Here is a 15,056-nt window from a genome sequence, read left to right as displayed (position 1 = left end):
TTGAAGCAAACACAGAAGCAAGTTACTTAGCTAATGAGAGACCAAAGTCTAGCACCCAAAAGCTCCAAGAAGCCTACTTTTAAATTTTTGCAACTTCCTTCCTTTGCAAAAAGTAATTCTCCTAAAAAGCCAGTCATTTTTTGCAGATCATCAAAGTGGGAAGGTTTAGGAAGTATAACAGAGGAATGATTGTTGGCCGAAGAAGAGACTACTAATTAATATTAGGGATGGGATATTGAATGGGGTAGCAGCTTGGGTCCAATGGCATCAGCCATAGGCTCTGTGGGTAAACCAAAACCAATTTATATAACTGCTGAGAAAGAGTCCCAATCAGTACAAAACCACATTCTGTAAGGGAAACTACAGTGGAATGCAAAAATCTATGTATTTGCACAGGTCTCAGTTTATATTCACAGAATATGTCTGGGATCTAGTGTGGTTTAATAAGCTGTTCAGTGGTGCGTAGCTGATTAGGCACTATTTGTTTAAAAATTCAAAGCAGCACAGATTTTTGGAGCTGGGAGGGGCTGAGCATCACCTAATTAATGCCAGCAAGGGCTTGTCCTGAGTCAGCCACACCCCGAAGTACAGCAGGACCAGGCAGAGAACGAGAAAACAAGCCCCACATGGGAAGGCAGGTAGGCGGAGAAGAGACAGGCCACATACAGATGCAACAGATGCCATGACCTCAGTGAAGGTTTTCAACAACCCTGCCCGGCAGCCAACATTCCAGGTAAGGAAACTGACCTCCCACCGGAGCGCAGAGAATATGGGTGCTGAGGCCTCCAAATGAGCTAAGGTCTGACCAACTCCAAGCCCATGATCTTACCATTATATCAGGATGCCTCATCATAGAAGCTTATTCGCTCACAAATCCTCAGAATCACCAAAATAAACTAATACACAGCAAACATGCCAGTCCCCTCGGAATTATGTCTGCTTCTTCAGAAAGATACTTGGCTCAGCAGTAGCAATGTTCCACATTCCTATTTCCAAGGTCATTTATAATTCATTGGTTAGAGTGAATTTATTATAAAATATATCAGTGGTAACAGAAAATTTAAAGGGCATTAAAATGGGTGTGTAGCTTGATATATGATCACTGAATCTTAAAAGGTGGTTCTCAAGATTTCACAAATTAGATGCCAGCTTCTAAATGAATTTTAGAATTAACAATCACTTCAATATAAGGCTATGAAATATGGTGAGTGGTTTAACTTCTAAGATGCTCATCACAAAAAGAAACAGTAGATACTAAGAATTCTGGAACTGCCTCCACTAATCATCAATGCCTCGCTTTCTGAAAAGTTTATTTCAGGACCCAGAAGCAGTAGCTGAATTTACTCCTCAGCCAGCATACATTATCTAAACAGTTACCAAAAATACCCCAGCAATCCAAGTATCTTCCTAAATCTGAACAGACTGTTTTAACTTTTTTTCCAAGAATCTATGTAATGTAGAAAACTGAGAAAAAGAAAAAGGACCATTCTATATAAATTTGAAAGTGATTATATTTTCCTTCTTTTAATTATTCTCGGTAGTGGATCTATATTTTGCTCTGGCACAAACCCAGCAACTGATTGGTAGAAATGGAAAAGAGTCACTAGATCACATCAACTGTATCACAACAACCTACACTTGTTGGCCAGATTTTGTTTTGCCAAAATCTACTCCCCCACCGGAAAAAAAAAAAAAAAAGCAGGCCAAATAGACTGCTGACCCACATGGTTGCTATCTGCACTTTGTTTAAATGAGCCAGTTCTAAGTCAATGATGTCAACAATACCACGATCCAGGAATGGAGGGAGCAAGCGTTAGCAGTATCTCTGCATGATCCACACACCAACAGCAGCAATCCCCAGACCCCAGCTATTGTCTGTCTCTGGCACAGGGCTGATTAAGAAAGTGGGAGCTCAATAAATATTTGCCAATTGACTGTCTGGAGTAGATATTTATCTAACATACACCTCACTGCATACACAAATGCTAAATGTTTACACCTTAAAGAAATAATTATTGCTTCCCAGTACAAGCTCTTAAGTAACAGTTCATTTCCTCTCTGTGGAAGCTGGTGTTAAAAGTACATAACTGATCTTACAAAGATGTGACTACCTATCAGCATCAGCAGCAGTTCCAGTACAATTCTAAGACTTTACACAAACCAAAGACGCCTGTTCATGAGACTAGGCAGGAGCTAGAAGTCTCCCTTCACAGCTGCCTTTAAAATGTAATTCTAAAAGGTCAATCATCTTAATTTAGTAATTTTTCCACATACAAAGAATTTCTGAAGTTCTGCAGAGGACTAAAAAGTAAAAACATGAGGGGGAGGCACAAATTTGGCGGCAGAGAACACTATGGAAAAGGACGTGGCACCACCTGGACTCTGGGTTTGCTCTGGGTTGGCGGGGGTGAGATGCCCAGAAACTTCAAACACAGAAAGAATAGAAAAAAGTATCACTATAAATGATTTTCACTCATAGTGGGAAAATAAAATTAATAATTTTTAAGAGACTACAAATGCAAAAGGTGAGGGAAGAAAGGCAAATGAAAAGTGTGAATGGTAACAGTTCATTTCCACACCCTATTTATCTAACCAAGTCCCAGGTTTCTCTCAACAAAATACCCTCAACCTTTAAACTTTAGAAAGCTTCCAAAAAGCTGCTTTTCAAACTTTTAATAACATAACTGGCAGTGAAACTACTAACCTTTGTAATACACATCTCCAAAGAGACCAACTCTATGAGGATTACCCCAAAGTTAGAATTGAGAGGAAGTAATGTACTAATAAAAAACAAAAACAAACAAACAAAAAAAACCATTAGCATCCTGATGGAATGTCTGTGGAAGAATTTACTCATAAACTGTGAAGTGATAAGATTAATGGTTACAAAAACAAGATTATTTTACTTACAATACACATTAGTAGCTAACAATTTTAAAAGAAAGAGAAAAATATTTTTATTTCAGTTTGAGAAGAAGGAAAAGTTCTGGGGATAGATGATGATGGTGACAGCCACACAACAATGACAATGTACTTAATGCCACTGGAATGTATGCCTAAAAATGGTTCAAATGGTAAATTGTATATTATGTACATATAGCTTACCTCTATTTAAAAAAAATACATATATTTAATTTTTTGGCATCCCATTACAAAAAAAGAAAAAATGAGGCATTATGGTCCAGGATTTCTTCTGGATTTCATCAAATATGGCTTCCCTTCCAGAGTCACCTGATAAGGAATGGCTTCTGGTCTAGTTCTCCAGCTCATCATTCATCAAGGCCCAGGAAGACATTGAGAAGATGGTCAACAGAGGGTGAATCTCCTCCAGATGTTGCTGCCATCTACCTGATTTTAATAATGGAAATAAGAGTAGCTATTCATAAACCAGATATGCTTAAGATTTTAGGGCTTTAGTCCAGTGCCTGGTAATAAATCTCATCCAAGAAACAAGTTAATTTGATCATTAGTTCATCTGTCAAACTCAGTAGCCTTCTAATATTCTTGGCATTGATCCATACAGATGTGGTTTTGAAAACTGCCTACTGGATCCTATTCAAATAAGTAAATTTTGCCTGGCACGATGGTTCACATCTGTAATCCCAGCACTTTGGGAGGCCGAGGTGGGTGGATCACTTGAGCTCAGGGGTTCGAGACCAGCCTGGGCAACATGGTGAAACCTCATCTCTAAGAAAAATACAAAAATTAGCCAGATGTGACGGCGTGCACCTGTAGTCCCAGCTGCTTGCGGGGCTGAGGCAGGAAAATCACTTGAATCTGGGAGGTCAGGGCCACAGTAAGCCAAGATCGCACCACTGCACTCCAGCCTGGGTGGCAAAGTGAGACCCTGTCTCAAAAAGAAAAACAAATAACTAAATGTAAGGAAATAATTTTCTTAGAATTACTCCAAGTCAAAGACTTTGAAAATAGAACATATTTAGTGAAAACTTACTGTGGAAACACATATTCTACTCTGAAAAAATTCACTCACTCAATTAAAGTGAATTGATAATTAAAACTATATAGTATATATCAATCATTCCATTCATTCAGATGTCAGTATAAGGAAAAATAAATGAATACTTAGGACACTCAGGTAATGACTGATACCCAAAAGTCATTTTATCTTCACCAAATTTCATGAAGAAAAAGTTGCTAAAGTACACCAAGTTTTTAGATCAGAATTAATTCACTCAATTACCCAATTAAACCAAATGGGCCATTGAGTCTTATTCAAATAGCCTCCAAGCTAGAGAAAAGATATTTATAATAGTTCTACAACTATGATACAGAAATATATTCTTGGTAGAGGAACAGTTTTGCCTGATGCCTCTCCCGGACACCACAGGGAACAGGGTTTGGAATTCCTCAGCCTCAAGCAAGCACACACAGCAAGTATGCGGCACTACTTTACATATCCACAGAGAACCTGCAAAAACCTCCCTCCCATTCTGGAAAGGGCACCTCCGAAAAGGCATGCAACCAAAACCACCCAATCCCAAAAAGGCCCAAGAGGTGGATACGACCCCTTGAGTAACAACAGCAGTGTAAAATGTCATAAAAATGTTATAACATCCAACTTGAAAACCTAAATATTGCAAAAAAAAGGAATTGTTTTATATAATAATATTCATGTTCAGCCTCCATAAATCTGCTGTTTTATGCAACACACCACAGTTCTATCAAACATAAATATCAATCTCAAATTTACAAATCTACACATACACACCAAAATGAAAGTGACACGAGTGAAATATCAGTCCCTTTTCCACCCACATGGATCAAAGCACACAGCCCCATGAGCTGAGCAGTGTCAGTCTAGTGCAGAGCTGCGAGAAAAGCCTCCAGATTGAGGACACTGGCAAAAAGCTAATACAGAGTTCTATGCCAGCACATCCAAAATTTACATCCCCAGTGAGTCTCCAAACTGAGTAGAAAATTTCATGGAACCCTAACAAATGTTCATCAAATCACTCATCTCCTAGGAAAGGGTAGGGTTAAATAAATGAAATGATCATCTTTTCGGTTTGCCTGTGATAGTAAAATTTATCCTAGGAAAGCAAGTGTTCCTATTACATCAGAAGTCATCTTTTTAGATAGATACACCCTGCCCGGAATCATAAAGAAATAAAGTCTATTAATAAGAAATAGAACTGAAAACTCAACTGTATTCTATTACACCTATTCTCTTTAAAAGGTATCTGTGTCTAATAAAACGATCAAATGAGCTTATATTAAGTCTTCCTCTACATTGTCTTATATTTTTAAAATCAGTTCTCAAACCAGAATTAATTTTTTTTTTAAATATCAGAATAAAGACGTTATTTTCTTCTATTTCAGTAAAGGAAAATGACATTCAGAGGTTAAGTATATTAGTAAAAGTGTCCAAGTGTGATCTGCATTATTTCCACACCCATAACACACTTCTGATACACTATGACATTGAGAAAAATGGAACAAGTATAAAAAGCCTTGCCAAAAATTCATGACTAAATATAGACAAGCAGAGCCAAAGCAAAGAGGGGTTAAGGTTCCTCATTGTAGATTCAAGGTAAGGATATGCTAGTCCCTAGCATATGCTTACTGATGTATTATTAATATAAACATAAACCTAAGTGATAGCTGTCTTAAAGAGTGGCTACCACTAAAAAAAAAAAAATACCAAAATATTGTCAAAAGTATGTACCACAAAAATCAGGACTCCCAATGAAAACGATTTTAAGCCATGCATAATTTCATCCCAGATGATTCAGAAAACAAAACTGCAGACATTTGTTATATTTTCTTTTTCTGTTTTTTTAAATGATAGGCCCTTTCCATGAGCCACAGTTACTAAGTCCACCTTTTCTAACTATACACAGCCATCCATACTTTGGCAAATATATAAATTTAGGCCACAAAAATTTATTTACAAGATTTAAAATATCAGACACCCTAAGATTTAACTGGGAGTGATTTTATCAAATAATGTATCTCACACACATTTTACGGTAATCAGGAACCAGTTTGTAACTTCCTGCTTCGCATGCTAGCTAATCACTTTTCTTCTAATGGTAAATAAGGTCCTTTTCTTAATACATTGTACTACGTTTTATAAAACTAAAAGTTAAAACAGCATTTATGGGATTCAGTAGAAATGTGGACATCATAAAACCTGTGTGTGAGTAGACCTCAATATTCCTTTTGAGACTGCTCCATCTGAATACTCATCTTACAAAAATCTAGTAACAAACTGAACTGTCAAATGGCTTATTTCACTTTTTAAAAAGACCCTTCTCCTATAATATATACATGTTTTGTCCCGATTACGAAAACATTTGCCACCCAATAGAAACTATTTCCTGAAATCAAAAATGAAACTAAAAACATATTAAAAGCCAAAATATTTCATCATTTAACAACGTGATTTAATAGCATTTTATGACCTACAGTCAAGCAGTAATTTAATATTTTGGACAAATGACTGTTTCTTAGTATAATTACAACAACAAATAATAATACTAGCCTTCCAAAAAGAAAAGAAAAAAAGGATTGTAAAAAAGACACATTCCACATGTTACACGGTAAGGTACTTAAAAGAAATTCCTGAATCTAGGTCGCATGTCCATCATATTTCCCCCCACCTCAGAAAAAAAAAAAAAAAAAAAAAGGCTATTCCCAAGGGTCACATGGACATAATGGATTCATTCTCATTCCAAGAAAACAAAATACTGAAAATGATTGGTACCATTAAGAAAAAAATACTCTAAAGTAACATGGCCCTATATCTGCCTCTAACTTCATTCGTCTGTAGTTTACGAAGATGTGGATTTTAAACTGCTCCTTTAAAAGCAGGCTGACAAAGCAAACCTTTTTAAAATTAATTACGTGGGTTTATGTCCATGATTCTTCTCTGTAACGTTTTTCCTCGTGTGAATCAAAAACAGAAGTTGAAATCACAAGTTTTCTATCTAGAATAGAAAAATATATTATCCTTAAAAGCAAAACTCCAATAACTAAAGATCTGAAAGCAGTGGACAGCAGTGTTCAGCCTAGGATTCACAAGATTAATTGTTAAATTCAGCCCTTCCTTCACTCTGACAAGTCTCTAAGGTATGATTATTGTTAAAATATCTCTTCCTAAAATAAATGAGTTACATAAAAATACACATACAACGACTGTTGTTCCCCTCTAACGGATTAGAATTTTTTAAACTTTCATAGCATTAACATGAAAGAAAAATTATTTGGAAAAAACACACGCAGCACAACTTGCTTAGAATATAGTTTCCCTAATTCATTGTGTAAGCAGTTCAAACAAGCCTCAAATTATCTAATCTAACAAAACAAGAAAAAAAAAGATTATTGGGGCATTTCTGTATTCTCCAAATCAAAAGCAAATATGAAATGATTCTTAGTATTTCACAGGAATATCTGATTTTTCCCCTTTTAATTACTGTTATCTGCAACAATACGTAGTTTTCTCATTTCGTTTTTTAAATGTCAATTCTAACCAAAACTCCTCATCCACAAATATCTTTAAACAGTCAGAACTGATAAATCACAAAAAAAATGAAACTTAAATCTTATCAGGTGAATTACACATCAAAATATATTGCTGCCTATCAAAATCCTGAAATTAAAAAAATTTTAAGGTTTTATTAAGCTGCGTGTGCTGATAGAATTCAAATTTTTCCATAGTTGAATTCGTAAAGGGGAGACTTTCATAAAGGCTTTACAAATCCAAAAATTGGTAAAATTCGTGGTTTACTTATTTTTCAATGGCCTTATCCTCAGCCTCCAATTAAAGTCTATGATATATGTAGTGTGCATATTGTAAGACTATCATCAAAGATCTGAATTTTGTAAATGCCCAATACTGGACACTAGCGAACTGTTTTTCTGCATTTGATCCTCTTATTAATAACTATGATTCATAATAGTTTCAGCTTTAAATACTGAACCTTACATCTGCTTGTAATAGAGCTCAGTTATTATTTGTGGCAAGAATTTTTGTGACTGTACTGCTCAGCACTTCTATTTACATCAGCAGTGCTAAATGCCCAATGGTGAGAGGGGAGCCAATCAGATGGCAGATTAGATGTCAACTCAGAGGCAGCTGTCTGGAGACTATTACAGCCAGTTTACCTCCACAATTCAAATTCCAAACCTTGCAAAGGAGATCAAGTCAGTCTTTAGGCTCAGCCTACTAGCAAGAAACAGCAAGAGTGCAGGACACTTCCTAACAGCGCTGTAGGACTCGGGTGACAGCAAAATAAAGAAAATCCAAATAAATACGATCCCAAAAGATCAATTTTCACTGGTCTGCTATCTTACTGGATTTGCTGAATAAAATGCATGCCTAATCCATGACCAAAATAAGTTCAATTGATCCGGAACGTGCTCCTTTCACATAGCCTGCCTGTTGAAGGTGACTCCCTGCAAGCAGCCCGTAAGCCCAATAATGGATTTCCCTGGCTATTCTAAGGAACGAATCGATGTATTTTAGAATATTGCACCTCCACGTCGTTGTAAATTTTGTTATTATTCCTGCCAGCAAACGTTCGAGCTCGAAGCCCGCACCGAGTGTCTCTGAATGGCTCTCCCTAAGTAGCAAAAACCCACTCGCTTGTCACAAAGCTAACCTATTTTCCCTGCCTGGACCTCGGAAGCCAAGAGGGAACGTGCTGTGGCTAAAGGTGGGAGAAAGTTCCTCATTCTTTCCCCCGTTAAAGCACATTGTGGGCGCTTCCAGAGCCGATCGGGTGGCTCTTCGCCCCGGCCGTCCTGGCCGGGAGAGCCTATTTGTTACAAAAGCACCCGAATGGTCCCCGCCGCCCCAAACGGCGACCGCGCGGGTGGCGCCTCGGGATCTCGCTCGCGTTCCCGGGCCTGGGGGAGGGGGCGACGCGGGTGCGGGCCGGCGGGGTCGAAGCCACCCGGCCCGGCCCGGCGAAGCCCTCCCAGGCCTGGACAGCGCGCCGGCCCCCGGGGCGCCCCGACCGCGGCGGAAGGCGGCCTCCCCTCAAGATGGCTTTGGTCGCCGCGCCCCCGCCGCCCCCGCGAGAAGACGGGGAAAAGTACGCGGCAAAGAAAGAAACTCAGGCTCGCGGCGCGGCGAGGCCGCCGGGCGGAAGCAGGCCCGGCCGGCGCGGGGGTTACCTGGGATCTGCCCATGGTCGGTCCGGGGGTGCCGGGGCTCATCGCCGGGTGACTCCTTTGTTGCGCGGCCGCCCAGGCCGGGCTGGCAGCGGCGTACTGGGCGCCCATGTCCTTGCCCAAGCCCATGCCCGCGGCCGCCTGCTGGCCGCCCGCCGCCGCCCCCGCCGCCGCCGCCTGGGACTGGGGCTGCGACGGCGGCGGCGGCGGCGCGCTGGGGCTGCTGTACTCGGGGTAGCTGCCGCCGTAGCTCCGCATCATGGGGCTGGGCGAGGTGAGCAGCTGATTGAGGGTCGGGGTGGCCCCCGACGGGTGCTGGTTCTGCCCGGCGAAGCGCTGGAAGCCCCCCGCCGCCGAGCCGGCGGCCGCCTTGCTGAGGCTCGCGGCCCCGCCGCCCCCGGGGCCCATCATCATGCCGCCGCCCTGCTGCCGGGAGGAGCTCAGCACCCCGTACCCCGCGGACGAGCCCCCATAGCCGCCGCCGCCGCCTCCTGCTGCTGCTGCCGCCGCCACAGCTCCCGCTCCTGCTCCTCCTGCTCCTGCTCCTCCTCCTCCTCCTCCTCCGCTGCCTCCTCCTCCTCCGCCGCCGCCGCCGCCGCCCGCGCCGGGCCGGCTGTAGCCCGGATAATGGTTGCACTGGCTGTTGGGGTACCCTTCGTGGGAGTTCTGCAGGGGGTCCATGCTGCCGGGGGCCCCGGCGGCGGCGGCAGAGGCGGAGTGCATCATCCCCATCCCGGGGCTTTGTTGTCCGCCATGTTGATCAAAGCAAGGCCCAGCGCGGCCGCCGGGGCCGCCGCTCGCAGGGGCAGCGCTGCCATAGTAATTATTAAACTCCGGGACGGCCGCCGGGCCGCCGCCGCCCCCGGGCACGGCGACCGGCGGCTGCTGCGCGCCCAGGGCGCCGAGGCCCGGGTGCTCGTAGCGGCCGCCCGCCGGCTCCCCCATCTTGGGCGGCGCGTCGTCCTCGTCGCCCGGCTTGCTCAGCAGCGGCGGGCCCGGGGGGTCGGCCTGGCCGCCCGCGGCACTGTCCTTGGCGCCTCCATGTTGCGGCTGCTCCATGTCGGGGCCGGGCTGAGGCGCGCCGCCGCCCGCGCCGCCCAAGCTGTTGTTGTTGGAAATGGGATGTTGCTGCTGCTGCTGCTGCTGCTGTTGCTGCTGCTGCTGCTGCTGCTGCTGGAACTGGTTTAGCTGCTGCTGTAGTGCGTGGTGGTGGTGGAGGTGGTGGGCATGGTGGTGGTGGTGGTGGGCATGGTGGTGGTGGTGGTGCTGCTGGTGGGGCGGCGCGGCGGGGGCTTCGCCAACGGTTTTCAGTTTGTGGTTGGGGAGCAGCCCCGTCTCCATGGCCGAGCCCGGGCCCGACGAGGAGGAAGAGGACGCCGCCGCTGCCGCCGCGGAGGAGGAGGAGGAGGACAGCGCGGCGGCGCTTCCACCCTCCTTGAGAGCCGCCTCGGAGCCGCCGCTCTTGGCGCTGTGGGTGCCGGCGGCGGCGGCGACCGCGGCGCCCGCGTTATGGGCCATGTTGAGTTCGTGACGGGGGAGCAGGGGGTGGTGGTGTACACTGTTCAGGCCGCCGCCGCCGTCGCCGCCGCCCCCCAGCATGGGTCCCGGTGCCGCCGCCGCCGCCGCCGCGCCGCGCGCCCCCGCCTCCAGGTCCCGGGCTCCGGGCGCCGGCCGCGGCCCGGGGGGCGCCCGCCGTTCGCCGCTGCCTGCCCGCGCCCGCGCCGCCGCCGCCGCCGCCGCTGCTGCTGCCCGCGCGGCCATGATCGCCGCGGCGTGGCGAGGCCGGGCGGGGGACGGGGGGAGACAATAACCCCCACTTTTCAGGCCGCGGCCCCTCCTGTGCGCATCCACGCGGCCCGCCGGGAAGCCGCGACCCCCTCCCCCTCCGCAGGCCCCGCCGGAGTGCCGGGCCGGGCACGCCTTACGCTCTGGGCCTGCTCCCGCTGTGTGCTTTCATGGTGAAAGTTTTTAGTTCAGGTTTAAATGAAACTTTTCTCTTTTCCTCTCTAACCCGGATATGGGTAAATACACGACTGGCTGAGCCTATCGGGCCCAGCATGGCTTGAGAGGGAGCGGGCGAGCTCGAACAACTATTATCCACTTCGCTCGCATTACTCCCGCGCACTCGCAAAACGCGGACTGGACTCGTCCCCGGGCCGCCGCCGCCCGCCCCGGCGCAGCCTCGCGGGGCCCAGCCGGGCTGGTGCTAAGGCTGGGGCTGGGGCCGGGGCCGGGGCGGCTCCGCGGCCGCTCGGAGCGCGGCGGCGTGGGGCGGCCGGAACCTGCACTTTCCCCTCGGGCCGCTGTCTCCTTGCCAACCGGGCGTTCGCGTGTTTGTTTTCACGTCTAAAAGGAACGATACAAAGGTGGAAAACGAGTCTGACTAGCAGACAAAAGAGGGAGAAGGGCTGGGAAACAAAGTTGTCTATTGGCCTCAGAGGTTACAAGGAGCTGACGGAGAAAGAAAATATTTAGGCAATCTGCAAAGGCACGGTCTCTCCCAGGAGTTATGTAATTTTCAGAACGTTCGCCTCTGCCTTGATTTCGGGCCATCGGCGTAATTCCCACAACTTCTTCCAACTGCAAAGTTAGGAAAGATTTGAAATGAAGGTTAGCCCCAGTCAGAGCTATGGCCTGTACCCAGTAGGTACTCAATAAATGCTTACGACTGACTGCACCTGCCCCAGAGAGAATGTTTACATAACTCTTTTTGAAGGCACCTTAAACACGTATGTAGGTTTGTCAATGTATTCCCAAAGGAATATGTCCAAGTATTCCCAAAGGAGCATTTTTCTTACATGCACTTGGATGTCCTCTCTCGAGTATGTACAGTGGTGTTTTCTGCGCCAACTTTCACATGAAAATTTAACTCTTGGTGCCAGAACAGCGACAGCTATGGGTTAGCTCGTATCTTCATAAATCTGTATGACACCTTTCATCATGTTTCAGAGCTTCATGTGCACAGTTAACCCTCTCGATATACATTCAAAGAGATGTGGAACGAAACTAAAATATTATAGACATTATATTTAATAAATATAACATCAATAATAATATAAAACAGCCAACTCTAGTCCTAAAGTAGAAATGTTCCATACTTTCTTCTCTTAAAAATTGGTGTCTATTAACATTTTATAATGTTTTTAATATTTGCATTGTTATTAATGTTTTCAATATTTGCGTTGTCACGTAGTAACATTTTAAAAAGCAAAACTTCTTAACCTTAGGCAATGACCCACTTGTACTAGTGTGGACTCAGTTTTCATTGAGCGAAAGCATTTAAAACCTGGCAGAAACAATACTTACAGTTTTGGTAGAGTATAGTTTCCAAAATTATTTTATTCTTCAGCTTTCCATAAAAACTATTTTAGTTCATTTCCACTGCAGCAGTGGTTATTTGTTTGACCAAGTGTAAATATGTTACATGACTAAATAGAAAAGGATTGACGGGAAAACTGGTGACTAATTGGGATGGGGGGAGGGAATCAGGTGCACACCCAAGGGTCATTATAGAGTGTAGAAACAACAAATTGCAATTCTACGCAAACAACTGGAAAGCGGGGTATATCATCGTGTGTTAGAGAGAATAACAGAACCATAAGATGAATTCGTGCCAAATCATTCATCAGTTTTTGCCAAGAGAATACTACATCTTTGTTAGTGTGCCTTTTTGACATTTTTTCCTGGATTTTCTCCCTTTATATATTCAAATACATACTAATTATATGCATTACACCACAGAAGTTGAATTTTTAGTTTTTCATATGCAAATACAAATATATGTCTGTTTTGTGTGTATATATATATATTCTAAAATCAATTACACATTTATGCTTTTAGACATTTATAGTCTAAGTATGTACACATCATCATAAAAGTGCATTTTTTCAAATTGATACAATATATCAAAGTCAGTTCATACAAGTGTGGCCATATGTTGCAGCTTATTTTCACAACTAATTCTAAAAGGGAAAATGAGTCACCAAGTTCAGCTATGGCCCTTTTCCTTAAAATATTTTTTCATATTGGAAAATCATGAAACTAAAAAAAAAAAAATTAGTAGAGAAGTCAAAATCTCTTTTAATTCCATTTGCTTCAGCAAGTCAACTAGAAGATTGGACCTAAGAGGCTATAAAATAGAGGCCCCCAGCACAATGAAATCAGTCTGCTATAAAAGGCGACACATGCCAGTTTTTCCTCCCCAATGGCAGATGCCACACCCTAAAGCAGACAGAAGGCACTGCAGCCTGTAGGAGAAGCACAACACAAAGCCGGCAGGACTTGGTTTTGTCTTTTAAACCACGGAGAATGCTAAAATCCCTTTCTAAAGCATCTTTGCTGAAGATAAGAAGTGCACTCGAATTTGTTCAACTTTTCAGACACACCTCAGGAAAACAAAATAAAAGCCTGTTTAGTTTCATTTAAACATCCAGGGCTTAATAAACAAAACACCAATTGTTAGGGGTCTGTTACAAAGTGATGAAATAGGTTCCCATTACACAAAAGCACAATTTCAAGCACAGGTTTGAATTTCCACTGTGTTCCTTGCTTCAACTATCTCATATGGCAATTCTACGTTATTGTTTCTTTTTGATGAAATAAGGTACTAGAAATCACTGCGCTCATTTTTCCTAATTAATTCCTTAATTTTACACCTCTTGCCTAAATTTCAAACCACAATGACAACTTTAATAAGTTACCCTAACCACAAAGAAGCCATGAGGGGAAGGCCCGGAGGCTGCCCGCAGCCACCCTGGGTCCCAGCCGACCTCCCACCCACAGGGTGCTCCCCACGCCTTCATGTTTAGCCAAAGGATTACCCATTATTTTGTTAAACATTCCTTTTTGGTTACAAAAGACTTTTTTTTTTACTGTATGGAAATATTAATATTCAAATACTGCGCCTTTTGAATAAGTTTTAGGGCACTGAATAAAAGGCTCTTCAACTTGGCCACTTAAAGGGGATTGAGCCAGATGGTAGTTTAAGAATTCCACAGTTCTGTTCTTTTTGCCTCATCGAAGCCCATCATACTCTGTTTGCTTTCAGATTAGTCCCCTTTTACTGTTCTTCTTATTTATTCGATGACTGAAACTATCACGATTCACTGCCCATCATATTTCTAACTATTCTTTATGTAATTTGGAAGCAATTTAGAATAAAGCCCTGTCAAGGTTTTACAAATAAGAACTATTAAAGAGTAAAGCTTTGGATACTTGCTTTCCTTTTAGATTTATGAGAAATGCGATGAATAGAGCTAATGGGATTTCCCTACTGATCTTGGTCAGGGACTTAAGAAAGCACGAAACAATTGTCCTTTTCACTTCTCCGATTTAGACGTTAGCAGTGAATAACTGCGTCACTGCAAGATATGGGATGTAGCATTTGATTTGAAACAACTATGCAAATCAATTAGGTAGGATTTGAAAAAAAAGGCAAAAAAATAGTTTAAATTTGGGAACTATGGCAGACGGTAGCACTAATAAACTTGCTAAGAAAATTATTGTGGGGATAATAAACCTGGATGGAGATACACTGCATGTAGTCATTCAACAAATTTACTTAGAGTCTACCTTGTGCCGTGCCTTGAAAATGAAAGATAATTACCTTGGTCCTGTCCTTCATAGGGGAGATAAACAATTAACCATCACTCATACCTACTAAGGTCTGCCCTTCAATGTCACATGGGATTTGGCCAGTAAAGAAGCAAGCTCAGACCTTCCCCATCCCACGGCATTTTCCTGCAGCGGAGCCTTGCTGGCTGCCATTAGCGGGCACCTGACCCTAATCCTCTCTCTGACACAGGTCTGACTTGACACCTGGAACCTACCACTGTGGAGTGTGGACTTCCAGAACCTTAAGTTTAACATCAGGCTACTACAGTTTCTCTCCAACGTCCTTAGAAACATAGTAACACCAG

At 43.8% G+C, this 15,056-nt stretch overlaps 1 protein-coding gene across 8 annotated transcripts in view; it reads right to left on the bottom strand.

Moving 5' to 3' along the window:
• The window catches only part of ARID1B (AT-rich interaction domain 1B), a 441,225-nt gene extending 426,427 nt beyond the window's left edge, over positions 1-14,798 (bottom strand). For 3 of the 8 annotated variants that reach the window (XM_055267976.2, XM_055267989.2, XM_063632612.1), the window contains exon 1: positions 9,142-10,773. In XM_055267976.2, the coding sequence (XP_055123951.2) occupies positions 9,142-10,737 (1,596 nt within the window). In that variant the 5' untranslated portion in view covers positions 10,738-10,773. Of the gene's footprint in view, positions 1-9,141 lie in introns of all 8 variants that reach the window. The other 5 variants (XM_055267947.2, XM_055267966.2, XM_055267956.2 and 2 more) reach the window with 4 other exon arrangements.
• Between the last annotated feature and the right edge of the window lie 258 nt (positions 14,799-15,056).

This window comes from Symphalangus syndactylus, chromosome 2 (assembly GCF_028878055.3).
Source record: "Symphalangus syndactylus isolate Jambi chromosome 2, NHGRI_mSymSyn1-v2.1_pri, whole genome shotgun sequence".
NCBI lineage: Eukaryota > Metazoa > Chordata > Mammalia > Primates > Hylobatidae > Symphalangus > Symphalangus syndactylus.
The sequence above is the reverse complement of the archived record's forward strand: the minus strand, read 5'-3'. Positions and strand labels throughout refer to the sequence as shown.